This window comes from Phyllostomus hastatus, unplaced genomic scaffold, assembly GCF_019186645.2.
Source record: "Phyllostomus hastatus isolate PE091 unplaced genomic scaffold, TTU_PhHast_1.1 phas_scaffold_555, whole genome shotgun sequence".
Taxonomy (NCBI): Eukaryota; Metazoa; Chordata; class Mammalia; order Chiroptera; family Phyllostomidae; genus Phyllostomus; species Phyllostomus hastatus.
In genome coordinates, this window is record NW_025334036.1 from 10,870,986 (window position 1) to 10,885,212 (window position 14,227).

Consider the following 14,227-nt stretch of genomic DNA (forward strand, 5'->3'; position numbering starts at 1 on the left):
CCTTTGCTTTCCAAGTTACCCCCAGGGAGGCAGTGAATTGTGGAACCTTCAGCTCCAGCAACAGCCTGCTCCCCACCCACCCCACGTCCTCGGGCAGTGGGTCTCCTGGGCAGTGACCCGAGTCTGCAGTGCAGTGTGGGGGGGAGTGCAGCTGCGTCCGGGACCCCTAGGGCACCTGAGAGTCACATCTGTCTGCACCCCTGCCCTGCCCTGCCCCCGCCCTCAGGGACAGGAGCTCCCTGTGTGAGGCCCACAGCACTGACTTTTAGAGCAGTATCCAGCCCTGGCTGGTGTGGCTCAATGGACTGAGTGCCCGCCTGGGAATCAGAGGGTCGCTGGTTCGATTCCCAGTCAGGGCACATGCCTGGGTTTGTGGGCCAGGTCCCCAGTAGGGGGCGCGTGAGAGGCAGCCATGCATTGATGTTTCTCCCCCTCTCTTTCTCCCTCCCTTCCCCTGTGTTTAAAAATAAATAAAATCTTAAAAATAAATAGAACAGTATCGGCCCCTAAAATGACATCCGTCTCTGGTCCCCAAGTGGTCAGCCTTGGAATGCTCAACAAGACCCACTTCAGTTTAACGACACAGACAGAAAAAGCTTCTACATGCAGATGCCACGATGCCGCAGCTTCTGGTCTGTCAGGAACACAAGTTACTTGCGTGACGAGCACCAAACAATGACTGAAACTGATGAAATTCCAAAGCAGTGAACCTCCGTGGGGGTTCCTTTGCGGGGCATCCCCTGAATTCCTCAGGAGGGGCGCCAGATGTGCGGGGCTCCCAGCACACAGCTCAGATGAGAGCCCCCCCAACCCCCCCGCAGTGCGCGGAGGGGCCCCACCATGCAGCCAGGAGCCCCCGCCCGTTACCTGCCGGTCTTGGCGCTCCCCAGGCTGAAGTGCACGCAGTTCAAGCACTGGTCTGCCCCGGGGCCCTCGCAGCCCTTGTTCCCGCACTCCGGGTGGCACACACCTTCAAGAAACAAGCCCTTCCTTTCAGCCACCGGGACGCTTCCTCAGTCCCGTCCCGTCCCTGCGACCCCGTGCTGGGGTCAGGAGGAGCTTCCCTAGAGAGCGGGGTGCGGGGCAGAGGGGGCACCCCTGAGCGTGTGCATGGCAGGACCCCAGGCCTGGGCGTCCACCCCCCTGGGTGTCGGCCACAGGAGAGCGGTGGCCCTGGTCAGGGTGAGCGTCACAGGGTCCGAGGCTCTAGGCAGGGGCAGCCCGGGACAGGAGGGCGAGCGGGGGTGGGGCCCCAGACCTGCGAGGCGGGGGACACGGTGAGAGACGAGAAGAGAAGCCGGGGTGGGGACGGCAGGGGCAGGTCACCACCTTCTCAGTGCGGCCCCTGCGCGGTGATGCCGGGACTGGCCAGTTGTGTTACTTTCTGTCCCAAAGGACAAAGCAACGTCCAGTGGGAGGGCGTGGGGGCCGCTGCACGGTGATGATCCCCCGGGAAACTAGCAGCAAGGATGGGGGTAACCACGGGATGGCTCTCCTTGGGCTCGGGACCCCAGGGCCTGGCTGACGCTGGTGGGCCTGGGGTGGGCGAGGACGGCCCCTCTCCACCATCCCCTGTTTTGGCTTCCCTCCCTCACGCCCTCAGCAGGCCCCTACACCCCCCACCCTGCCCCAGGGGGCCGTGTCTTGTTGCAAAAGCAAAGGGGAGAGAGACAGGGAGCCCAGCAAACACCAGCAAGTCTCGCCCTTCTAGGGGCTTCGCTCTGGGTACGCCACAGGGCACAGCCTCGCCTGAGACGCGGGTCACACTCAGCCTCGGGCTGGGGTGGGGCGTGCCCACCCACACGTGTCCTCCTCCCCCGCCTGACAACCGTGACCGCTGTGATTGGGACCGCCCCATCTCATATCCCAGGCCCGTCCCTCCTCCCCTCAGAAATGGCTCAGGAAAAAGCCCATCCATGCGGGGAGGGTCTCGTGGGCCATGAGGAAGACTTCTGAGTCTTTAGAAAGGAAAAAAAAAAAAAACCACCACCACCACCTTCTATAAGGTTTTCGTTATGGGAGGGGGTGGGAGTGAGTTCAGGAGCAAAGGGGAGGTGATTTGCCGGCCACCGGCGGTTCACGGGGACGGGAGGGGAAGACAAAAGTCCCCATTCTCCGCCGCCCACAATGGGTCTTTGCTGAGGCGCACAAAGGCCTCTTCATTCCCCTCGGAAGGGCCTTCAGGGCCTTCAGACCTTCCCAGTGTTCCACCGGTGTGTTTTGCTTCCCTCCCCGAAGGTTTGATGTTGTTGCTATTTCCAAAGTTTTCATTGTGGGTCCCGCCGTGAACCCCCTTTCTAAGCGGCGTCTGTCCCTGGGGACAGGCGGGGCTGCGCCTCCAGGTCTGGGGCGGGAAGGGGGTGGATGGCCCCACAGGCCGACCACACCCAAAGCTGGAGGCTCATCTCTGAGCCACCCCACCCCCAACACCCACCCCTTTCCCAGCCCCAAACCGTTTGCCATTCAAAGTCGAGTCTCATTTGACTCGATTGCGTCCTCGGCTCAGCCCATTCAGGGCATTACCCTCAGGAATCCTGCCTCCCTGCACCGTGGGTGCTGAAAGCACATGAACTTGGGCTACGGGGCTGCAGCCCTCCCAGCCCACCAGCCGCCCGCACGGCCTCACGGACATGCCGCCTTCTCCCACAGTGACTTCTCCAGGTCGGCCTCGCTGCATAAAGTTAACTGTCCTCAGTCTTAAGGAGGTGTGCGGGGGCACAGGGAAGAGACAGACCATTTCGTCCCTCTTTCCTGGCACGGGAGGAGGACGGCAGGATTCAGTCTAGAACATTCACTGCCGTGTTCCCAGCACCTATGTAGCTGTTTGTCACGAGGAGGTACCCAATAAAAATCCCCAGAGCGGCTGAACGAGGGTGAGAGAAAGGGTGAAAGGGGAGTGGGTGGAAACTGGGAAAGTGCGGGTGTCCTCCCCGCCCCCACCTCCGCACAGAACATTCTAGAATGTCCCAGGACAGGTTGGCCCTGGGGAAAGGCCTGCAGCAGTGCTTCCAGCGGTGGGTTCGCGTGTGTGGACTTTGCCCCCTCCTGCTCCCTGCTGGGGCCTCTCCACGGCGGAGGGGTTAGCCAGGGACGACGAGGGGAGCCCGCACAAGGCTGGGGTGCACCCAACAGCGGCAGCAGCAGGACTCCGACAGGGCATCTATAGGTGAGCGGCCGAGTCCCACCCCCTAACTCGGGACAGGCCGGTAAGGCTCCGAGGATGCTTAGCAGAACGCCTGTCAGCGCCTCCCCCGGGACGGCTCTGGACGAGAACCGTCTCCCACAGCCCAGGATCAAGAACCCAGCTTTTAGCCCTGGCTGGCGTAGCTCAGTGGATTGAGCACAGGCTGCGAACCAAAGGGTCGCCAGTTCGATTCCCAGTCTGGGTACATGCCTGGGTTGCAGGCCACGGCCTCCAGCAACCGCACATTGATGTTTCTCTTTCTCTCTCTTTCTCCCTCCCTTCCCTCTCTAAAAAATAAATAAATAAAAATCTTTAAAAAAAAAGAAAAAAAAAGAACCCAGCTCTCCGTGAAGCCTTCCGACTCAAACCCACCCGACGGCCGTCCCAGCCCCATAGCTCCCCGTGCCTAAGAACCCCTGTGCTCCGCTGCAGCGGGTTCTTGGGCCCAGCGCACGTTATCCGTGTGGCGATCTGTCCTCACGTCTCCTCACCCAGCGTGCACGTGTCCCCCAGACCCAGGGGCCCCTAACTTCCCACGGCTCCAAACTCAGGGCACACCCGACGCACACACAGAGCCTGCCGGCTGACAGCGGGCCCCCGTCCGCAGGCACGGACACGGGCTGGTGTGCAAACTCCGCCCGACACCGTTGGGGCAGCGGACCCGGGGTACAGGAAGCGCACACACACAGGTGCTGGAGAGCAGCCTGGGGTCTCGCCATGGCTCGTCCTTCCTGCTCAGGGCAGTTTCCGAAGGAACCGGGGACGTTGTGGGTTTCCCTGTGGTTTTCGCCATTCTCGCCCTCCCGGGAGAGGGCGCTGGATGGTCAGGGGACGCTACCAGGCCTTCAGGGTGGGGTGGGGGGGGGTGTGGACATGGGTGGGGGGCTGCCTGCAGACGAGAGGTGCCGACAAGGATCAGAGACCCCTCTCCTGACCGGTGTGGTCTCTTTCTTGATGGCTCGTGACCTGGGCAGGCGATGCCAGGTTTCTGAGCTTAAACTGCAGAGTGGGAGCCCCTGAGTTTTATGCATCAGGCCCCTGTCCCTGCCGGGCCGCCCTGGATGTCCCCGGCACCCCGCACGGTCCCGTGGGGCCGACCGCATGCCCCGAGCCACCCTCAGCCCGTGCCGCCTCGTTTCCCGGAGCCCAGGTTGCCTGCGTTCCCAGGGCAACTCCGTCCTCCCCTCGAGGCCGCTCTCTTCAGCAGCCTGGGAGCCTGCCTCCCCGGTTCCTGCAGCACCCTCGCTCCCTCGCCCACTCGGTGCCACGTGCCCCCCAGACCTGCTGCAGGCGGCTCTTCACACGGCGGCCTGCGGAGCCACCGGGGCAGCCTCATGCACAGTCACACCAGGTGCTCTGCAGTGACCAACAGGTGCCCGTCAGCCACCAGGTATCTCTGCCCCGGCCGCCTGGCCAGCACCGCCAAGCTCTGCACCTTGCTCCTCGTGGCTGTGGGGGGTTCCCTGGCACCTCACCCGGCCCGCTGGGGCTGTTGCTGGACCCCCGGGGCCTCCCCGCCCCTCAGCAGCATACCGCTCAGCTGGATTTTCACATCCTCGTTTCCTTCAGGAGGCTCACACTCCACCAGGACCTTGGCCTTCTGGACTCCTCAGCCCAGAGAATAGGGGGCACCTCTCCTGCCAGCTCTGGCGAGGCACCTGACACCCTCCTAGGAGCCCCGACGACCCTCTTGGCAGACTCTTGCCCGCTCATGTCCTGGATCCTTACCTTCGTGGGTGGCTGGGCTCCCCTCTCCATCTCAGGCGCCCCCTGCTGCCAGACTCTGGAACTGCGCCCATCGCCACCATGCCCCCTCTGTCCAGGACCAGCTCTCTGCACTCCCCCCCGCCCCCGAAAGCCCCCTTGCTCCCTCACTAAGTCACCCCTGCAAGCTCCCGCCTCCATCCCCCTCGCCTCTGTGCTGAGTTCTGCAGAAGGTTGTTAAGAATCATAGTTATGCCCTGGCTGGCGTAGCTCAGTGGATTGAGCGTGGGCTGCGAACCAAAGCGTCACAGGTTCGATTCCCAGTCAGGGTACATGCCTGGGTTGCAGGCCATGACCCCCAGCAACCGCACATTGATGTTTCTCTCTCTCTATCTCCCTCCCTTCTCTCTCTAAAAATAAATAAATAAATCTTAAAAAAAAGAATGATCATTACTTCAAGATAACCCCTGCCCCTCCCTTTCTCCCTGGGTTTGTCTAAGACAGGGATGCTTCCCCAAGGGGCACCTCAGAGATGCCCCACCCCGCACACCTCTGGACTGTGCCTTGGGTCTAACCTGGCTGCTTATTCCTCCTCCCCTTCCTTCTCTTCCTCTCCCTCCTCCTCCTCAAGGGAGCAGGGAAACCCTCTCTCTCTCTCTCCTCTTCCTCTTCTCCCTTTTCCCTCTCCTGCTCCTTCCTCCCTGAAGCCCTCTCCCCTCGCCTTTCTCCCGGCATTCTCTCTGGCTCTCCTAGCTGTTACCAGCCCCCTGCCCCACCTGCCCCACTTGCCCCGAGCGTGCAGGGGACTCCCAGAGCATCAGAACCACGCCTTAACCCCACAGAGCCCTGCCCCCACCCTGCCCCATCCCTCTGGACCACACCCCCGGGAAGATTGAGCTACCGGGATGCAGGCCAGTCTTACAGCCGAGATTCCAGGACAGTGTAAGGTTAGAGTCAGTGGCAGATGTAAAGGGGGGGGGGAAGAAACCCAGTCATTTATTAATAATTACTGAATCTTGCCGTGGTTTATAAATCACTGGGGGACACAGAGCAGATTAGTCCATACATAATTCAATGGCCCATTTTAAAGGAAAGGTAGCAGACGTGTTAAACGGAAGCGACCGTAATTTATGCGTGAGCTGGACGGGGGGAACGTTCCATTGTTCTCTCGCTTCTCCCCCAGAAGCTATTAGATAACTCAAAGCATCAGTAGTCTTGGAGAGTCCCCGTCATTTATCACGGAGCCGGAATATTTAGCCGAGGAGCAGATGCCCAACCAGAAATGCTCAGTTTCTCACGAATCTCTGTGGGAGGGCTGGGGGGGGCGGGGGAGCAGCTTTCTACATAAAGTGCTGATCGCCACGGGCATCGTCTGACGCCCTTTCCCCGAGGCAGTCTCGGCCAAGGGGGCTGGAGGCCCACAGCCAGGGCAACGCACGGCACAGCTGGGGGCAAAGGGACCCGCAGTGGCCCCTTTGCGGAAGCCCTTTCGTGTAGCATTCGCATCCATAGACATAAGGACTCGGGACCCAATCCTGGGTCTTTACCAAAGCCCTTGAAACTGGCCATGATCTCCAGGCCAGCTCCTTGTCTGGCCGTGCTTGTTCGACCCCAACCATCTGGGCACCCCCCCTTTAGGTCCCTGGCTGAGAGACACGAGCTGGGACCCCCGGAAGAAAATGGGGTACCGCCGAAGGAGTCTCACTGAGCACAGGGCAAGCCCCAGTTCTGGTTGGGCATAGGGAACCTCGATTTCCCGGCCTGCGAAGGTTGGAGATACTTACTAGTCTGCAGCATACTTACTGGTCTGTAAAGTATTAGGGCAGCCGTGGGAGGGAGGAGCTGTGTGAGTGCAAATGGGCATGGTTATTACGACTTCCAGGACAGCGAGAAGACGTAGAGTCCTAACCCCCACCTTCAGCCGGGAGCGGCCCCACATTGGAAGAGCCACGGCCGGAAAGAGGAACTCGCAGAGGCTGGCGGGCCCCTTACCTGTGTAGTCTTCTTCGTCCTCGGGCGCCTCGGCCTGGGGCGGCGACAGGGAGGCCTTGGGCGGCCCCAGCTCCGGGGTGGACAGCTCCAGCATCCGGGAGCGTGACTGGTGGGAGGTGAAGGTGTCGTACGGGTGCTCCGCCGTGCCGTACAGGATGAGGCTCCATTCTTTCAGCTTCCCTGCAAGGCGCCCGGTCCACAGAGTCAGCAAACTGGCCCCTCGAGTCCCTGTCCCCCAGCAAGGCCACGTGGCCCCTGCTTTTACTCCCTCATCACTCAGGGACCAGGGATGCACCTACTTGCCCAGGCAACGTTCTCTGCCCAAGGGTCTCACTGCAGCCCCCTCGATGGCCCCCACCCCCATCACTGGCAATGACGGCCTCTTCCCCTTTTGAAATATCCAGTGGGTCAAGCTGGGCCCCACGTGCCTCCACGTGTGACAACTAGGCTACCCTGAGGAGTCCTGCTATTTCAGTCCTTAACCCTGGACCACAGGAAGACTGGTCTCGGGCTCCTCCCTTCACAGCTAGTCTGGGCAGCTGGGGACGTTTGGTGTGATGGCAGTGGCAGTGTAGCCCAGATGTGCACAGAGGCTGGGTGCAGGGCATGTCGGGAAGTGGGAGGATCCATGGCAGCAGGGTTTGGGGGAAATGAGGGATCGGCGTGCAGAGGGCCGTGGCTGATGGGAGAGCACTGGCCATAAAGGGGGCCCCAGGGGGTGGGAAGAGGCAGACAGCAAGGACCCCGCCCCACCACCAGCTTCCACATAGGATGGATGGTGCACAGGTGGCTGGGTCTTCTCAGGTGTACAGAGAAGGGGAAAACCTGGCCTGCAATTTCCAGGTGACACTCAGATGTTGTAAAGCGCGTGAGGAGCCTAGTCGGATGAGCCATGGGCTGACTCTGCTGCAGGCCATGGGCCTGGGTCTCCCGTCCCTGCTGCAGTGCCACCAGCATTGGTGACTGTGGGGCCGTGCTGGGGGAGGTCACTGCTGTCCTCCTCAGAGAAATGAAGGGGCTCAGGCCCAGCACGACCTGCCGGAGGACACGCTGTGCGTGCTGATAGGACTCACTGCCGCTCCCACCTCCCAGGCTTCCTTGACACCCGGGCCCGCAGCAAACACAGTCGCACCAGCTGACAGCCACCCCCGAGGCCCCTGGGGATGCCACTACGACCCACACTGGGGACGGCGACTTCGCCAGCTTTGCATCTGTGTTGCTTGGGAAAACCTCTGGCTTCCCCCTCACTTTCCATCGTGGGCGTCTTGCCCATCCGAATGCTTTACAGGGGCGTTGAACCCACAGCCCGTGGGCTGCATGCAGCCCAGGGCTGGCTATGAACACGGCCCCACACAAAACTGTGCATTTGCTTAAAACATGATGAGATTGTTTTTTGTGTGATTAGGGGGCGCAATGTATTTAATGTGGGGCCCGGCAACGCCTCTCCTCCCAGGGTGGCCCAGCGACGCCCCAAGGTTGGACCCCCCGCTTTAGGCAAAGGGACACCGGCGCCCCGCGTCTCTGCTATCTGTGTCGTTACAACCCCCTCTGTTCCTGCCACTGCACTTCTTCGCTCTGAAGAATGACAGGCCCAATGGCTTTCGCTGTCTGTCTTTATATTGTTTTTGCCGTGTGGACAACTCTGCTAGTATCGCCGCTTTTTGTCCCGTCTCCGGGAGTCTCTCGGACTCCCAAGCCCCAGCTCGGGGGACTCCTGCCTGTCCACACACCCCGTCCGAGGTCCTAGCTGGGTCCCGGGGGGACAGAGGTGTCACTGGTCTGTAGCTCACCAGGCAGCACGCGGATGCTGCTCTGAGCGATGTTTGATGGTGATTCTGTCACCCAACGGGGCACGCAGCGGCACTGTTTTTTCTGAACCATGGCCCTGGCCAACACAAGTGCCCCCGTCCCGAACGCCGGCAGCCCCCACACCTCCCTAAGTCGTCCCTAAGTCCCTGGACGGCCCGGGGCCTCTCCTGGCTGCTGGGTCAGGCACTGGAGGATGTAGGTCCGTGAATATGAAAAGACGGTCCTGAGCCTGCTACTTCCTAGCACACAGACTTCCAGAGGGTTCTTTCTGCCGCCCTGAGGCCATTCCCCTAACACAGTCCTCACAGAGGCTGCACGGTTAACGACGCAACCCAGGAAGCAGTTCCCACGGGCACAGGAGCAGAGTCACAGCCCCTGGCCAGGAGTGCTTGTCCATCCTCCATCCCTCAGGGTCAGACGAAGCTACATTTCAAACCCACCATGGAATCTGGGCGTCTTAACAACCGAGGGACGGACCGTAATTAAGGCGGGCGCTCCACGGCTACGCCAGAGGAACCGAGCGCTCTGTGAGCTATAATTGGAGTCGAGGTTTATTTCAGGCTTCTAGGATGTCACCGAAAGCCCCCACCCAAGGCTCAGTCACTAAAATGGGATTCTTATTTTTGGATGTAGTTTTGGCAGGACACACCGGAAGGGCTGCTCCAAGCTCAGGATCAGCATGCACCCCGTCTGGAGGGAGAGAGAGCAGAAAGAACGCCAAGAAACCAAAATTGTAGATCCTAACAGTTTTCACTGTAAGGGGAAAAAAAAACTTTCTTTTTTCTTTTTTCTGTGTGTGTGTGTCTGAGATGATGGATTATCACTCAACTAATGTGCCGCTCATCTCACCACATACATAAGTCAAGTTGTTATGATGCATCCCTTAAAACTATTTAGTGTCGCCCTGGCTGGCATGGCTCAGTGGACTGAGCGCCAGGCTGCGAACCAAAGGGTCGCTGGCTCAATTCCCAGTCAGGACACATGTCTGGGTTACAGGCCAGGCCCCCAGTAGGGGGCGCTCAAGAGGCAACCACACATTGATGTTTCTCTCCCTCCCTTCCCCTCTCTCTAAAAATAAATAAATAAAATCTTTAAAAAAACTATTCAGTGCCATATGTCAATTATACCGCAATAAAACTGGGGAAAAACAAATTTCAAGAAACCAGAAAGAGGGGACTGAAGGGGAGGCAGGAATTCAGGAGCGAAGAGAGGCTTCATTTTTATTTACAGAACCGACAGCATATATTACCTTCCACATACATACTTTTTTTTAGAAAGTATATTTAATTTATAAAAGCTATGAACAGCGCTGGCTGGTGGGGCTCAGTGGATTGAGCAAAGGCCTGTGAACCAAAGCATCGCCGGTTTGATTTCCAGTCAGGGCAAATGCCTGGGTTGTGGGCCATATCCCCAGTATGGGGTGTGTTAGAGGCAACCATACACTGATGTTTCGCTCCCTCTCTCCCCCATCTCTCTAAAAATAAATAAATCAAATCTAAAAAAAAAGCTATGAACAAAGTGCTTGTACTGGTCAAGGGAAAAAAATAAAGCATTAAAAATCTGTCGTACTCAAGTCCTGATTGGGTGGCTTAGTTGGTTGGAGCATCGTCCTGTATACCAAAATGGTTGTGGGTTCAATTCCCAGTCAGGACACATACCTAGGTTTCAGGTTCGATCCCTGGTTGGGGTGCATATAGGGGACAATGGATCGATGTTTTTCACATTGCGTGAACGCTCTCTCTCTCTTTCTCTCTCTTCTCCCCCCTTCCTCTCTCTCTCAAATCAATAAAAACATATCCTCAGGTGACGATTAAAAAAAAAAAGCTGTGGTACTCAGGGCTTCTGATTTCTATTCCGGAATAAACAATAAATAGAAATGGCTCAAAATCCCAAAGCAAAGGGAATGCAGTGAAAGCCCGCCTCTGGCCCCGCCCCCTGGCCACTGCCTCTCCCCCCACAGGCAACCCACTGACCTGTTTCTCCTTCATCCTTCCGTTTTCTCCTTCCCCAAGCACGCAGGGATGCATACCAGGCCCTGTGTCCTTCCTTAATGCACCCTCATTCTTGCACCTGCACCCACATTGTTGCTTCTCCCACTGAGGAGGCATCTGCAGAATCTTCCTATTGCTGCATCAGAGAGGCTGATGCGGAAAGTCCCCCGCTGAGGGCCACTGAGGTTGTTGGCAAACATTTGCAACTACAAATGTTTTTTGTAACCTCCTGGTCACAGGAGGGGGGACCTGGCCCAGCAAGCAGAGCAAGGACCCTGGAGGCTCACGACCTGGCCTTGACTCCTGGCTCAGCCGCCTACTGGCTGTGTGACCTTGGGCAATCACTGCACCTCTCTGATCTTCAGCTTCCTCATCCGCACAGTGGGGATGGTAATAACACCACCGACCTTGCAGAGTTGTTGGGGCATTAAATGACTTCATGAGAGTAAGACGCTGGGCACAGTGACGGGCACATAGGTGCGGTCACTCAGGGTGAACACCATCGAGTGGGCACCTCATCCCGCACCTGCCCCGACCCGCAGTCCAGGGTTGGACTGAAAGGAGCTGGAAGGACCCAGGACCAGGGAGGTGGCGGCACAGCCCCAGAGCGAGCACTCACTCTGGGGAGACGACACGGGTGGGCGTGGAGACATCGAGACGGGAGCCGACGGAACACATGGAGGGCTGCCCCAAACTGAGGCCCGAGTCCCCACTGAGCAGAGCTGCTATCGGAGGCAGGAGGACGTCATTTTTATTTTTATAATCCTTCCCCCGAGGATGTGTTTATTGCTTATGGAGGGAGAGACAGACAGAGAGAAACACTGATCAGCTGTCTTTGGAACACGGCCCGACCAGGGATCAAACCCACAACCCAAGTATATCCCCTGACCAGGAATCAAACCCGCAACCTTTTGGAGTGGGGACGACGCTCCAACTGCCTGAGCCACCCGGCCAGGGCGAAAGCAGGACTTCGGAACGACCATCTGCTCTGGGCCTAGCACTTGACAAACATGTATCATTTCCTATTCAAGCCACGCAGCACGCTGGCGCACATTTCCCTTATGAAAACTCAACTCGTACCATTAATTCCTCCACTTCCAGGAGGAGGGGCTCTTAAAGGGGGTCCAAACCCAAACTCTTGGGCTTTCTTGCTGCAGACTCCTGAGCCTGTACAAGAAGAACCCGTGGGGACGGCCCCGCCAGGACTCTGCCTCGAGGTGTCACCAGCAAGGCCCCGGCAACCTTGACCGGGACAGGCAGGCGGGAATCCATGGCGCAGGCCCCCCGGGGCTGCCAAGCTCGGCTTCAGCATCACGCACTGTCTTCCACGCAGCGTCCCCTCCATGAACTGGATTCATGGTGGACACACAGGGTCATCCCCTTCACTCACGGGCAGAACCAGCCTTAAGGGTGAATTTGCCGAGAGGAAAAGTCCCAGCAGTCATGAAGCACTTGCATTCCCTGGCGTATTGAATGAAGCATCAAAAATCCCAGAGAAGGCCCTGACTGGTGTGGCCCAGTGGGTTGGGCGGTCGTCCCACAAAGCGAAAGGTCACCGGTTCGATTCCCGATCGGGGCACAAGCCTGGGTTGCAGGCCTGGGTTCCCAGCATGAGAGGCAACCAGTCAAATGTTTCTCTCCCTCTCTTTCTCCCTCCCTTCTCCTTTCTCTAAAGATAAATAAATTAAATCTTTAAAAAAATCCTAGAGAGAGGGATTTGCAATTAGAGACAGCAGATAGAACTGGGGGAAGGGTCCTGTTAGATGGAAAAACTCTGATCTAATACTTTGGGAAGCCTTTGGCAATTAGAGAAGTTATTAACAATAAAGTATTTATTAATTCTCCCCCCACCCCCATACTTCAAACAGCAGGGAGAAGTTCTTTAGACGAAACACAACAAAGAGAAGAGGCCTAGAAAAATCAAGAAATCTGTTTTAGTCTAACACTCCGGTGGGAGGTTTTCCTTCTGAAGTTCAGTGAACCCGGGTTACAAAGTTTACAAAGTGGAACGCAGAGGTTTGGGTGGAAGGAATAAAAAAAGGCTCTGTTTACTTGTAAAAATATACAAATAGACAAGAACACTTTAAAAGAGGGAATTTTGTAGTATGTGACCTGTATTTCCATGAAGCTGTTATAGGAAATACTGTATACACACACATACACACACACACACACACACACACGGAAATGCCAACCTTTACTCAATACAGTTAGCATATAGTTAAAAATGCACATTAAAAATGGCAAGCAAGAAGGAGGAAGATAAAGGGAATGTAGGAATGGCCTGGGAAAAATGGGAAGCGCACACACACACACACGTGTGCCCAGCCCCCATACATGTGCGCATGCACCCATGGGCACACACACATCCTCAGAGCCAGATGTAAAACAGGAGCCCTGGCTGGGTCAGCTGGCTCAGTTGGTTAGAGCATCGTCCAGATACACCAAGGTTGGGGGTTCGATACCTGGTCAGGGCACATACAAAAGTCAACCAATGAGCGCATCAATGAGTGGAACAACAAACAGATGTCTCTCTTTCTCTCTCTCAAATCAATAAATTAAAATGAATAAAGCAGGGGAGATGGGAGAATCTTCCCTATCCTCTTGTAGCCACAAGACCCTTTAAAGATGGTGATTCCATAGCAGGTGCTGGAGAGGCCGTGGAGAAAAGGGAACCCGCACACACTGCCCGTGGGAATGCAAACTGGTGCAGCTACTTTGGAAAACAGTATAGAGATTCTTCAAAAAATCTATTGTACGATCCAGCAACCCCTGTTCTGGGCACGGATCTGAAAACCTTTATTCATAAGGATTTCTGTATCTATGTTCACTGCAGCATTATCTAGGGTAGCCAGGGCACGGAAACAGCCCACGTGCCCATCGACGGGCGATCGGATAAAGGAGATGTGGTGCGAGTGTATACACAGTGGAATACTACTCAGCCGAGAGGAAGGATGAAATCCCGCCATTTGCGCCAACGGGAGTGGATCTTGAGAGCATCATGCTAAGTGAAATACATCAGGTGGAGCAAAAAGAACCACATGATTTTACTCATGGGGAGCCTAAAACAGAAAGCAACAAAAGAACCAAAACAAGTAAAAACTCAGAGACACAGACAACAATATGGGGGGAAGGACGAGGGGGGTAAACGGGTCAAACTTACAGCGACTGAAGGAGACTTGACTTTCAGACAGGTGATGGGTTATATTATTATAGAGGTGTACATGGTAACGTATGTAATGTTACTAACCAATATCACCCCAATATACTTAATTTTTTAAAAAAAGATGGTATTTTCTTTTTTTTAAAGCTTTTTAAAAATATTTTATTTATTTATTTTTTAGAGAGGGAAGGGAGGGAGATAGAGAGAGAGAGAGAGAGAAACATCAATGTGCGGTTGCTGGGGGTTATGGCCTGCAACCCAGGAATGTACCCTGGCTGGGAATCGAATCTGGGACACTTTGGTTCCCAGGCCGCGCTCAATCCACTGAGCTACGCCAGCCAGGGCAAAAGATGGTATTTTCAATACCAGAAAAATGATCTAGGA

The 14,227-nt window shown here is 56.6% G+C and overlaps 1 protein-coding gene across 2 annotated transcripts in view; it reads right to left on the minus strand.

Annotated features, from left to right (window-relative positions):
- The window catches only part of PCSK6 (proprotein convertase subtilisin/kexin type 6), a 131,268-nt gene that overhangs the window by 13,936 nt on the left and 103,105 nt on the right, over nucleotides 1–14,227 (minus strand). The window contains exons 14-16 of one of the 2 annotated variants that reach the window (XM_045824936.1): nucleotides 6,881–7,060; nucleotides 6,692–6,730; nucleotides 868–970 (exon numbers count right to left, since the gene is read on the minus strand). In XM_045824936.1, coding sequence (XP_045680892.1) covers nucleotides 868–970; nucleotides 6,692–6,730; nucleotides 6,881–7,060 — 322 coding nt within the window. The remainder of the gene's footprint in view (nucleotides 1–867; nucleotides 971–6,691; nucleotides 6,731–6,880; nucleotides 7,061–14,227) is intronic. The other variant, XM_045824937.1, reaches the window with a different exon arrangement.